The sequence below is a fragment of the Colobus angolensis genome, unplaced genomic scaffold, assembly GCF_000951035.1.
Source record: "Colobus angolensis palliatus isolate OR3802 unplaced genomic scaffold, Cang.pa_1.0 Scaffold109, whole genome shotgun sequence".
Classification (NCBI taxonomy): Eukaryota; Metazoa; Chordata; class Mammalia; order Primates; family Cercopithecidae; genus Colobus; species Colobus angolensis.
The window spans coordinates 7327868-7340942 of record NW_012111919.1 but is presented as its reverse complement, the minus strand read 5'-3'; the positions used below and the strand labels follow the sequence as shown (position 1 = coordinate 7340942).

Genomic DNA, 13075 nt, shown 5'->3' with positions numbered 1-13075 from the left:
ACGGAGTCTCGCTCTGTCGCCCAGGCTGTAAGTGCAGTGGCACGATCTCAGCTCACTGCAAGCTCTGCCTCCCAGGCTCCCATTCTCCTGCCTCAGCCTCCCGAGTAGCTGGGACTACAGGCGCCTGCCACCACGCCCGGCTAATTTTTTTGTATTTTTTTTTTTTTAGTAGAGACACGGTTTCACCGTGTTAGCCAGGATGGTCTTGATCTCCTGACCTCGTGATCTGCCTGCCTCAGCTTCCCAAAGTGCTGGGATTACAGGCATGAGCCACCGCACCTGGCCCACGAAAGGCACCTTAAAGCCTCCTTGGCCCTGTTTCCAGGGAGACAAAGGTAACTAGACTCTTGGTTCTATGTGTGATTACCAACAGACTTACCCCCAGGGAGCCCAGCACCAACACTGTCCTCCTTTGGTAACGCAGATGTTAAGGGACGCTGCGGGCTGGCACAAAGCCAGACCCATGGCTCCTAGGGAGTCAGCTTTGGACTCACTGCAGAACAAGCCACAAAGCCATGTCCCTGGCCTTGTAGCTGAGTTTTACTGACCAATCCAAACCATGTGGTTCCCAAGCAGCCCTTGGAGGGCTGATCATATCCACTGTCCTGCCCCACCCTGGCCTGCTTACCTCTCTGCCTCCTCTACATGCTGCAGATTGAAAAGCAGCGATGGGACGATCTTGTCCATGTGCTGTGGGTCCCAGATATTGGCCTGCAGTTCATCATTCACCGTCTTCCTCACCACCCCTTGTAGGCCTTTGATGCCTGACATTCGAATTCTGTAAGGAAAAGGGTGAAGTGGGACTCGGAAGTCCTCCAGTCCTGAGAAGTCCGGCTTCGGTGGTTAAGAGAGGAGCGCAGCTTGGGGGTCAGGGATACATTCGTCCATCAGAAGGCAGAATGGAGACCACCTGCTACTCTCATGGGACCTCCTGGTGCTGGCAGACGTGAGCCTAGGAAGCCATGTCTTTTGATTCATCTTGGAGACTCCCAGGCTGTCCTTGCCTTGGTACCGTCTGGGCTCCAGCCCTAGGGTGCTGGGTGCTCCAGCTCCCCGTCTTTAGTACTTAGCTGGGGTTGTTCCAGCTTGGGCCCAAGATGTGAAAGCTCAAAATGCTACCAAGAACTGATGAAGCAGAATCCAAGACTGTGAGCAATTTGCGGGGGCAGTGGGAGGCAGATCCAGAGGGAGAGGCACAGAGCTGCAGGCTCTCTGTGCACAAAGGGGTTTCAGCTTGGGGCTAAGCTTACCCAGAGGGGAAACTGAGTAACAGCACAGCAGGAGCCCCTTTTGTACACCCCCAATCCCTGCTGCGCTAACCCAGGGTCAGCACAGCCCTGTGGGAGGGAGCCCTCTTTACTAGCCGTTTATTTCAGCCTGAAGTTTCTTTCTTTCTTTTTTATAAAGCCTTTTTTCTGGTTATAAAATAATACATGCTAATCATAGAAAATTAGAGAGAAGAGAAGATTTACCACTTCCACCACCACTACCACTGTTACCTTTGTTATCAGAGATAACTGTTATTGGCATTTTGATGTGATTCCTTTCTTCTGTGCATAATAGATAACAGAATTAAGACCCTATTGCATATTTGATCTGTAATGGCTTTTTTCACATACATTCTATGCATTTTCCTGTGTCATTAACTCTTCATAAACATGTCGAATGGTTGCCTGATACACTGTCATAAGGCCTTTCTCAACTAGTGACTAGTAGTCAATTAAGTTGTTTCCAAACGTTTTGCTTTTTTTTTGTTTTTGAGATAGAGTCTGGCTCTGTCTCAGGCTGGAGTGCAGTGGTGCGATCTCGGCTCACTGCAACCTCTGCCTCCCAGGTTCAAGTGATTCTTCTGCTTCGGCCTCCTGAGTAGCTGGGATTACAGGCATGTGCCACCACGCCCGGCTAATTTTTGTATTTCTAGTAGACACGGGGTTTCACCATGTTGATCAGGTTGGTCTCGAACTCCTTATCTCGTGATCCACCCACCTCAGCCTCCCAAAATGCTAGGATTACAGGCGTGAGTCACCGTGCCTGGCCAAACGTTTCACTTTTATAATAATGCTGTGATGGGCATCATTGTATAAAATATTTTACTACATTTCAAGTCATTGCCATGAGTGGAATCACTGAGTCAAAAGGTAAGAAATAAAAGGCAGCCAGACACAGTGGCTCACACCTGTAACCCCAGCACTTTGGGAGGCCGAGGCCAGTGTATATAGCTTGAGCTCAGGAGTTCGAGACCAGCCTGGGCAACATGGCAAAACCTCATCTCTACAAAAAATTAAAACATTAGGCCGGACGCGGTGGTTCATGCCTGTAATCCCAGCACTTTGGGAAGCTGAGATGGGTGGATCACCTGAGGTCGGGAGTTCGAGACCAGCCTGGTCAACATGGTAAAACCCCATCTATACTAAAAATACAAAATTGGCAGGGCATGGTGGCAGGCCCCTGTAATCCCATTTACTCAAGAGGTTGAGATGAGAAAATCACTTGAACCCAGGAAGCAGAGGTTGCAGTGAGCTGAGATCGTGCCACTGCACTCCTGCCTAGGCGACAGAGTAAGATCCTGTCTCAAAAAAAAAAAAAAAAAAAAGAGAAAAAAAAAAAGAAATTAGCCAGGTGCTGTGGTGTGCACCTGTAGTCACAGATACTTAGGAGGATGGGGTGAAAGGACAGATTGAGCCTGGGAGGCGAAGGTTGCAGTGAGCTGAGATTATGTGAGATCATGCCACTGCGCTCCAGCCTGGATGAAAGAGTGAGACTCTGTCTCAAAAAAAGAAACAAAAGGCTCCCAATTTGCCAAAATAACTGCCCCCACCCCCGGCCCATGCGCAAGCCGCAGGAGAATGCCACTCTCACAGTGCCTGCGGCGGTATTGAGGATCTTATTTTAAACATCTGTTCTAATTTTATGAGTCCAAAAAATCCTCACATTTTGTAGCTATTTCAATTCACATCCTTTTGTGATTATTGGAGATGAGCAGTTTTTCTCAAGGTTGAGTTGCCAGTTGCATTTTTAACTTCAGTTTTAACTGGGGTTGCCAGGGTGCCACCCTGGGCCTTACCAAGGAACTGTGACTGGAGGTGGTAGGAGCCTACGAGCACCAGGATACCCTGGCCCAGAAGCCTTTAGGGCCACTGGCAATGGGCAAGGATTCCCTGGAAGTACCTGGCCACGCTGACCTGACCCTGACCACGTTCAAGACCCTGAGCTGGCCGCTGTCTGGACTTGGGAATGAACAACCGGGAATACTGTCCTGCTGACTTTTCTTGGTTCCAGTTTAAAAAGGCACTCCCCAAAGGACAAGTGCAACACATCCCCAGCGTGCTGGACTCGTTTGTCCCACCCAAGGGGGCCTGGCTGGCAGGAAACAAGGCCTGGTTGGCAGAAAAATTTCTACCCAGGGCTCCCTTATGTGTACATGTGAATTAATTTTTCTTCTTTTCCTAACTACTTTGCACTCCTTCAGTCTCCCCAGAATCCCTTCCACAAATGCACATGATCCATTCTGTGACACCCAGAGCTGACCATGCCTTTCAAAAGAAGTTCAGAAAGATCAGGCCTGGGGGAGGAGGAACTTCTTACTCTTCCTATTTATTTATTTACTTATTTTTCGAGACAGAGTCTCACTCTGTTGCCCAGGCTGGAGTGCAGTGGTGCAGTCTCAGCTCACTGCAACTTCCACCTCCCGGATTCAAGCAATTCTTGTGCCTCAGCCACCCGAGTAGCTGGGATGACAGTTGCGTGCCACCATGACTGGCTAATTTTTTGTATTTTTAATAGAGACGGGGGTTTCGCCATGTTGGCCAGGCTGGTCTTGAACTCCTGACCTCAAGTAATCCACCTGCCTCAGTCTCCCAAAGTGCTGGGAATACAGGCATGAGCCACCACAGCTGGCCCTTACTACTCCTCGTAATGGGCACAGTGGAGATCTACCCATGACCAAGGGCCCCATGAAGTCTCTGAATCACTTGAACCTGGGAGGCAGAGGTTGCAATTAGCCAAGACTGCGCCACTGCACTCCAGCCTGGGCAACAGAGTGAAACTCGGTCTCAAAAAAAAAAGAGAAACCATATGTAGGGAGCTGGGTGCTGCCTACCTGCCCAGCAACATCAGAGCAGACACAGACACTAACAAAAGCAGACATGCAATAGCAGGTTGGACGTTATCTACAGGACCCACCTTTGCTTCTGCTGTGAGCTGAACCACCCACCCTTGCCTTCCCCTACTCACTTAGTCTTGATTTCTAAGTCATCGTGGCTTGAGTGGCACATTTCGCTGAATCGGGACACAAAGAAGTCATAGCTCCGGTGGTACGATGGGGTGTCCTCCTCGATGTTGGCAAACTTCACAAACTATCAGGGAGGAAGGAGAGAAATACACGAGCGAGGTGACCCACTGTGCTTCTCACTGCTGGGCATCCCCAGACCCCCTGCCATGGTCAAGCCATGGGAACCACGCATCCCGGAGCCAGCTCGGCCGGCCTCGCAGAGCACACTGGGGAAATGAGTTCCCAATCCTGCTCAGCTCTCCTGTTGCACAACAAGACTGGAAACCATGGCCCTTCTCAGGCCTACCCTGCTGTGGGAGCAGAGGATGGAAGAGAAGGGAACATCAAGGGGTTCACGGAAGCACCTGCCCTCACCCCTCCATCCAGAACTGCGCAAACACACTGGGGTAGGGAGGCTGTTAGGAATAACACGGAACCTGAGTGAAAGCCAGCGATGAAGCAGCAGCACCACCCTCAGTGACTTCGAGGACACAAGAACAAATCTGAAATTTGACTTAAAAATGTAATTACACTTTATTGTTAGAAATTGGAGTTTGGTCAGGTGCAGTGGCTCATGCCTGTCATCCCAGCACTTTGGGAGGCCGAGGTGGGTGGATCATTTGAGGTCAGGAGTTCAAGAGCAGCCGGCCAACATGGTGAGACCCTGTCTCTACTAAAAATACAAAATTACCCAGGCATGGTGGCGGGCGCCTGTAGTCCCAGCTACTTTGGGAGGCTGAGGCAGGAGAATCACTTGAACCTGGGAGGTGGAAGTTGTTGTGAGCTGAGATCGCACCACTGCACTCCAGCCTGGGCAATAGAGCGAGACTCCATCTCAGACAAAAACAAACAAAAACAACAATAACAACAAAAATTGGAGTCCGTTTTTTAAGTTTGCCATTTCAGTTCAGTAGGTCTTGATAGGCATCCTGGGCAGCTAGATTCCTTCTGCACCAGGATGCTGCACATTTGCAATTCTAAATAGGGACTTAATTTCAACTGAGTCCTGCAGAGAAGCAACAATCATGAACTAAATGAAGTAAAATTACTAAATATTTAATATAATTCTTATGGGGTTTTTGTTGTTGTTGTTGCTGTTTTTGAGATGGAGTCTTGCTCTGTCGCCAGACTGGAATGCCATGGTGCTATCTCAGCTCACTACAACCTCTACCTCCCGGGTTCAAGCGATTCTCTTGCCTCAGCCTCCCAGGTAGCTGGGTCTACAGGAGTGCGCCACCACGCCCAGCTAATTTTTGTATTTTTCGTAGAGAGGGGGTTTCACCATGTTGGCCAGGCTGGTCTCGAACTCCTGACCTCAAGTGATCTGCCTGCCTCGGCCTCCCAAAGTGCTGGGATTACAGGTGTGAGCCACTGTGCCCGGCCAGGGCTTTTTTTTTTTTTTTTGAGATGAAGTCTTACTCTGTTGCCCAGGCTGGCATGCAATGGCATGATCTCGGCTCACTGCAACTTCCACCTCCCGGATTCAAGCAATTCTTGTGCCTCAGCCTCCCAGGTAGCTGGGTCTACAGGAGTGCGCCACCACGCCCAGCTAATTTTTGTATTTTTCGTAGAGAGGGGGTTTCACCATGTTGGCCAGGATGGTCTTGATCTCTTGACTTCGTGATCCGCCCACCTCAGCCTCCCAAAGTGCTAGGATTACAGGTGTGAGCCACTGTGCCCGGCCAGGGCTTTTTTTTTTTTTTTGAGATGAAGTCTTACTCTGTTGCCCAGGCTGGCATGCAATGGCATGATCTCGGCTCACTGCAACTTCCTCCTCTCGGTTTCAAATGAGTCTCCTGCCTCAGCCTCCTAATTAGCTGGGATTACAGGCACTTGCCATCATGCCCAGCTAATTTTTTTTTTGTAGAGAGGGGGGTTTCACTATGTTGGTCAGGCTGGTCTTGAACTCCTGACCTCAGGTGATCCACCCACCTCAGCCTCCCAAAGTGCTGGGATTATAGGCATCAGCCATAGCGCCCAGCCTTTATAGGTTGTTTTGTTTACTGTTATTAATCTAGTACCCCCAAACAACTAAAAAGGTTAGATTCACTATACAATATATTCTCCATTATTCTGCCCTGTATTATTATTTAATTTTTATAAACATGTGTTGCGTCAAAAAGGATATGGTATTCTTCCCAAAAGTATCTAGTTAGTGGACTCTCACAATATTTAGTATTGTCAATTTGTATCTGTATTTAATGACTTAAAAGTTGTTAATAACTAATAAAATTAGCAGCTACCACAAACATCATTAATTATTGTAGTGTTTTATTCTTACAATAATAAACACAACAGCTATTTTCTGTTGACTGAGAGAATCCCAACATATAAGCAAATAAGGAGATCTTTCCTTCCAAGCTACATATAAAATGGATTCATATATTTGGGAGAGAATATTCTGATATCAGCAATAAATCCAAGTGACATTGCTGGCATGACTGATGCGGTGATGCAGAAGAGGCACAATGGTGGATCCAATGGTAATCCATGCGATCACAAGATCATCAATTACGTGCAAGTTCAGGAGAGTTCCAGAAAGAAGGCTGAAGTCGGCCTTCGGCTGCCTGGCCTTCATAAGCCTCCAAGGCTGGAACACAGACTTGAGGTGCTGAAGCCATGAACCAGGTTTGGCTGAAGTTAAGGTTGGGTGCATCACTGCCCTTAGCCACCGACACAGGCAAAGTCTTGTCCAGTCAGGATGTCTGTCCACTCAAAGGAGACACACAGCTCTAGCAGGTTCCAAATGCAGATCTAGCTCTTAACTGGAGGTGTGGACTTTGAATGAGACATTTAACTTCTTTTTATGTTTTGGTTTTCCCATGTGCAAAATAAGCAGCCCGGTTGTCACTAAGGTTCTTTTAAAGTTTCAAAAATCTATACTGTGTCTACTTCGAATATGATGAGGCAGATTAAGACTCCCTATGTGTGTAAGAGTGCCTGCATTTTAGAACAAAAAAACAGTGAAAAAAGAAGCCAATAACAAAGAGAAAGAAACAAACACAGACTTTGTCCCCAGGATGTAGTGACGGTGTAGACTCAAATGTACCTCAGGAGAATGAACGGCCAAACTTTATGTTCGCTGGTTTGGGAGTTTGTGGGCTAATGGCTATGAACATTTTAGAATCAATTTTTTTTTTTTTTTTTTTTTTTTGAGACAGGGTCTCGCTCTGTCATCCAGGCTGGAGTGCAGTGGTGTGATCTTGGCTCACTGCAACCTCTGCCTCCTGGGTTCAAGTGGTTCTCCCCACTCAGCCTCCCTAATAGCTGGGACTACAGCCACAATGCCTGGCTAATTTTGTATTTTTAGTAGAGGCGGGGTTTTGCCATGTTGGCCAGGCTGGTCTTGAACTCCTGACCTCAAGTGATAGTCCTGCCTTGGCCTCCCAAAGTGCTGGGATTACAGGCATGAGCCAATACCAGACTTCACCTCCCGGGTTCAAGCGATTCTCTTGCCTCAGCCTCCCAGGTAGCTGGGTCTACAGGAGTGCGCCACCACGCCCAGCTAATTTTTGTATTTTTCGTAGAGAGGGGGTTTCACCATGTTGGCCAGGATGGTCTTGATCTCTTGACTTCGTGATCCGCCCACCTCAGCCTCCCAAAGTGCTAGGATTACAGGTGTGAGCCACTGTGCCCGGCCAGGGCTTTTTTTTTTTTTTTGAGATGAAGTCTTACTCTGTTGCCCAGGCTGGCATGCAATGGCATGATCTCGGCTCACTGCAACTTCCTCCTCTCGGTTTCAAACGATTCTCCTGCCTCAGCCTCCTAAGTAGCTGGGATTACAGGCACGTGCCACCATGCCCAGCTAATTTTTGTATTTTTCGTAGAGAGGGGGTTTCACCATGTTGGCCAGGCTGGTCTTGAACTCCTGACCTCAAGTGATAGTCCTGCCTTGGCCTCCCAAAGTGCTGGGATTACAGGCGTGAGCCACCACACCTGGCTTTTTTTTTTTTTTTTTTTTTTAGAGACAGGGTCTCATTATGTTGCCCAGGCTGGTCTCAAACTCCTGGAATCAAGTAATCCTCCCTCCTAGGCCTCCAACTTGATGTTTCTGACATACACTGTGAAATAGTCAACATGATTAAGCCAGTTAACATATCACCTCATATAACTGCCATTTTCTTTCCTCTTCCCTCCTTCCTTTCTGTGGTAAGAACATTTAAGATAGGTAAGATGTGGAAACAACCTAAATGTCTGACAAATAAATGGGTATAGAAAATCCATTTGTGTATCCATTTGTGTCATCTGTGTACACACACACACAGTGGAATATCATTCAGCCTTAAAGAAGGGAATCCTGCCGGCTGCAACAAAATGCATGAACCTGGAAGACATTATGCTCGGTAAAACAAATCAGACACAGAAAGACAAACACTGCCTGATCTCACTCATATGTGGAATCTAAAATGGTTAATCTTGGCCAGGCGCAGTGACTCACGCCTGTAATCCCAGCACTTTGGGAGGCCGAGGCAGGCAGATCACTTGAGGTCAGGAGTTTGAGACCAGCCTGGCCAACATGGTGAAACCCCATCTCTACTAAAAATACACAAAGTTTGCCAGGCATGGTGGTGTGCGCCTGTAATCCCAGTTACTTGGGAGGCTGAGGCAGGAGAATTGCTTGAACCCGGGAGGCAGAGGTTGTAGTAAGCCAAGATCACACCACTGCACTCTAGCCCGGGCGACAGAGCAAGACTCCATCTCAAAAATAAATTTAAATTAAATGTAAAATAAAATAAAATGTCAAGTTCACAGAAGCAGAGTAGAAGGGTGATTGCCGGGGCTAGGGGTAGTGGAAATAGGGAGACGTTGGTCAAAGGGTACAAACTTTCTCCAGTTTTTATTGCTGCCTTCTGCTTCCTCCAGCCTCAGGCTAGATGACACAGAACATTGCTGCTGGGGAGGGGGGATGATATTGTTAGGGAAGAACAAGAGGTGGATAAGAAAGTGGGCAACAGGTACCTTAGTATTGTTTTATTAAGAGGGTGGGGAACAGGTAGGGTGGGGCTGGAGGTGGGAGGACTCGGCTTTTCAAACACTGCCAGACAGCAGAGTCATGGGGCACTGCTGACCACGCTGGTTTCTGCCCCCCACCCCTCCCCGACATGCTGACTCTGTCCTGGAATAGGCCTGGGAATCTCAGTGGGCCAGTCTGAGGCCTACAACCGGGAAGCCACGCCTGGGAGCTGCAGGCAGGGGCTGACGGGCAGTCCCGCCTTCTCTCCTCCTCTCCCCTCCCCACACCCATGCCCCTCGGAACCCATTCCTGATCCTGGTGGAACTGAGACACCAAGACCCCTCCACGTTCAACTCTGACTCTCCTCTTTCTCAGGGAGCCGTGGCACCATAGGACTCAGGCCAGTCAGGCCACACAGCTGCTCACGGCCCACATCTGTCCTCATTATCCCTGCTGTCTATGCTGTTAAATATTTCAATCGTTATCCCTGGCTGTAAGGTCAGAATTGACATTAAAATGAATTTTTTTAAAAACGAAAGTTCTGCAGTTACCCCCGAGGTGGTGCGAGGTGGAAAACGTAAGTGGGACTCCCTTTCCTAAAACCATAGAAGGCCTCGTTCCAGACCAGGTCAGCAGTTTCTCCTGAATCTGTCCCAAGCGGGTCAGCCATAGCTGCTAACCTCACTGGAAAACTCCCTTGTTCTCTCCTTCTGCGGCTCCATGAGTCCCTGGATGTGTGTTCTTCTGTGCTCTTCTTCCCTGACATATTAGTTTTGAGTCTTCAAAAAAAATTTTTTTTTTTCTTTTTTTTTGAAATAGTCTTGCCCTGTTGCCCAGGAGGGAGTACAGTGGCACCATCTTGGCTCGCTATAACCTCTGCCTCCCAGGTTCAAGCAACCCGTGCCTCAGCCTCCCAAAAGCTAGGATTACAGGCACCCGCCACCACTCCTGGCTACTTTTTGTATTTTTAGTAGAGACGGGGTTTTGCCATGTTGGCCAGGCTGGTCTTGAACTCTTGGTCTCAAGCAATCTGCCTGCCTCGGCCTCCCAAAATGCTGGGATTACAGGCGTGAGCCACCGCAACTGGCCTGTTTTCTTTTCTTTAAAATGTATCTATCACCTCCTAGGAACATGAATAAAGTAGAGAAGATTCAGAAAAGCTCCCTGAGCTCCTGGAGTAAGAGGAACTGTGTGAACTCAAGGCATATTATTAGTAAGGTTCTTATTCTAAGAGGCTTAGACTTTTTATGACCCTACAGGATTCAGCACCACACAATCATTGAATAGCAGTGTTTGCTGGGGCAATGAACAAATACATTCCACTCACCACTTAAAAAACAACACGCCATTCTTAACATGCCCGGGACTCCACCCACTGTTCTTTCCCATCCCACTTGATCAGAAAAACAAATTTCAGATATGGTTGTAGTAAAGCTTATTTGCTTTCGTTTAACCCATGCCTTGTTCTGTTGGAAGCCTTCAAAATATCTAAAAGACATCACAAAGCCCGAGTTCTAGAAGAGGCTATTCATAGACGTAGGAGTTTTCATCAGGAATGGCCAGGCCAGGCCCAGTTAACACCTACAGTCTAAGTAATAACAACAGTAAATATTTCTGTGGCACTGGTTGCTTAACATGTCAGTGTTAGCTGTCTGTGACCGTGTTGTTTCTGCCTCAGTCTTGACATCGTCTTATCCCCTGTGTGTCAAATCTCCCTCTGCTTATCTCTAATAAAATGCTTGTGATTGCATTTAGACCCACCTGGAAAATCCACAATAATCTCCCAATCTCAAATTAAGTTAGTCCTTAATTTAATCACAGCTGCTAAGACCCTGTTTCCATATAAGGTCACATGCAGAGGGATTAAGATGGAGCCATCTATTGATGCATCATTTTCCAGCTGATCACAACATCCTTTACCTGATATGATTTTCGGCAGTCTTGTGAGTTTAGCAGAACACGTGTTGCTCCCGTTAGAGAGATGAAAAAACTGAGGCTTAAGGGAGCAAGTGAATTATTTCAGCTCAGCCCGCTTGTGACAGGTGGAGCTGAGCCTCAGGCTTGGGAATTCTCGCACTGGGTCCCATGATCTTAGCTCTTTACATTTTAATGTGTATCAGAACTACCTAGGGAGCTTGTTTAAAATACAGATTTCTGAGCCACTCCAGCCTACTGCTGTCCTACTGAACAGACTCTCTAGGGGCAGGGCTTAAGTATCTGCATTTTATTTTATTTTATTTTATTTTTTTTTGAGACAGTATCTCACTCCTGCTGCCCAGGCTGGAGTGCAGAGGCGTGATCACGGCTCACTGCAGGCTTGACTTTCTGGGCTCAGGAAATTCTCCCACCTCTGCCTCCCGAGTAGCTGGAACTACAGGTGTGTGCCACAATGCCTGGCTAATTTTTTATTTTGTACAGATGGGGTTTCAGTGTTGCCCAGGCTGGTCTCATATTCCTGGGCTCAAGTGATCCACCCACCTTGGCTTCCCAAAGTGCTGGGGTTACAGGCGTGAGCCACTGCGCCCGGCCAGGTATCTGCATCCTTAAGTGCCCGCTCCCCCTATTCTAGGGCATGGGGTCTACAGGTCACATGTACTTGGCCCAGGGTAAACTCATCCCACAGCTATAGAAATGTTCTGAGGCAGGATGGGGGGAAGAAAGCTCTCGCAGAACCTTGAGAAAAACTAGGGAAGTATGTTCTTGGTCATGGAGGTCCGTCAAGGCTGGATGGATGGACAGCCACTTCCTTTGAAGGGGAGAACTGGGGTGGTTTGGGCTTGAACCAAGGGTAGCATGGCTCCATCTCTGGAGCACAGTTTGCCCTCCGGGGCCCAGGACTGCCTAGGAGGCTGTAGCCTTGAGTCTCGGGCTGTTGACTATTCCATTCCCTCGGGCTGCCAGGACTCTTGCTCTGTTAGATATTCTAGTGAGACTGCACTTAATGCCAGTCCCTGATCTCCCATGGATAAGGTGTGTGCAACAGGGCTATCTGAGAAAAAAAGCACCTTTTTGGTACCAGGATCTTGAGCCTCCTTAGGATCCCTTAGTGATAGCTTGTGGGGAGGCGCTTCCCTTCCCTGAGGCTGGAAGTATGAAAGCACAGTCCCAGCAGCCCAGCTAGGTCACCTGGTCAGGGAGCGCTGGTCATGGGTCCCTGTAGGGGCAGCTCCTAGAAAGCCCACCCTATGTGGCTCCTGAATCTTCCAGGTGTTGACATGAGGGGGCCAAGCTGGAAATTTTGGTGACAGTGATTCAGAGAGTCTGATGGGGTTTTTCCTGGGGACCCTGGTCAAAGGACCACACCTATTGCAGGAGTCTACCTCAGAATGTGCCAGTGTCTGGCTGAGATGAGGTTGGGACTCTCAGGTTTTAGAGTGAGTAAGGCCTTTTCCCTCTTAAACAGGCAGTGTAGTGTTATGACTACAAGAAGGGGTTTGGAGCCAGACCATATATTTGAATCCTAACTATTAGTAGGGTGATCTGGGACAAGCTTACTCATCCCAGCTTACTTGAAGCTCCCTGTGCCTCAGTTCCCTATCAAGTAGGGGTAACCCAAGCACCTGCCTTGTAGGCTTGGTTTGACCAGAACTCTACCTTCCTCACCTGTCACAGTTACACACTGCCTCCTCATTTTCTCCCCCAGTGCATTTTTGGCCTGTCATCAATACTCCATGAGTTTCCACAGGGCCCGTTTACCTGTGTGACTGGTCACTATTTCTTTTTTTCTTTTTTTTTTTTTTTGAGACGGAGTCTCACTCTGTTGCCCGGGCTGGAGTGCAGTGGCCGGATCTCAGCTCACTGCAAGCTCCGCCTCCCGGGTTTACACCATTCTCCTGCCTCAGCCTCCCGAG

At 48.4% G+C, this 13075-nt stretch overlaps 1 protein-coding gene across 1 annotated transcript in view; it reads right to left on the bottom strand.

Moving 5' to 3' along the window:
- Positions 1-13075, bottom strand: part of EFR3B (EFR3 homolog B (S. cerevisiae)) — a 112301-nt gene that overhangs the window by 26093 nt on the left and 73133 nt on the right. The window contains exons 5-6 of the mRNA XM_011951077.1: positions 4234-4355; positions 629-778 (exon numbers count right to left, since the gene is read on the bottom strand). Of these exons, the coding sequence (XP_011806467.1) occupies positions 629-778; positions 4234-4355 (272 nt within the window). The remainder of the gene's footprint in view (positions 1-628; positions 779-4233; positions 4356-13075) is intronic.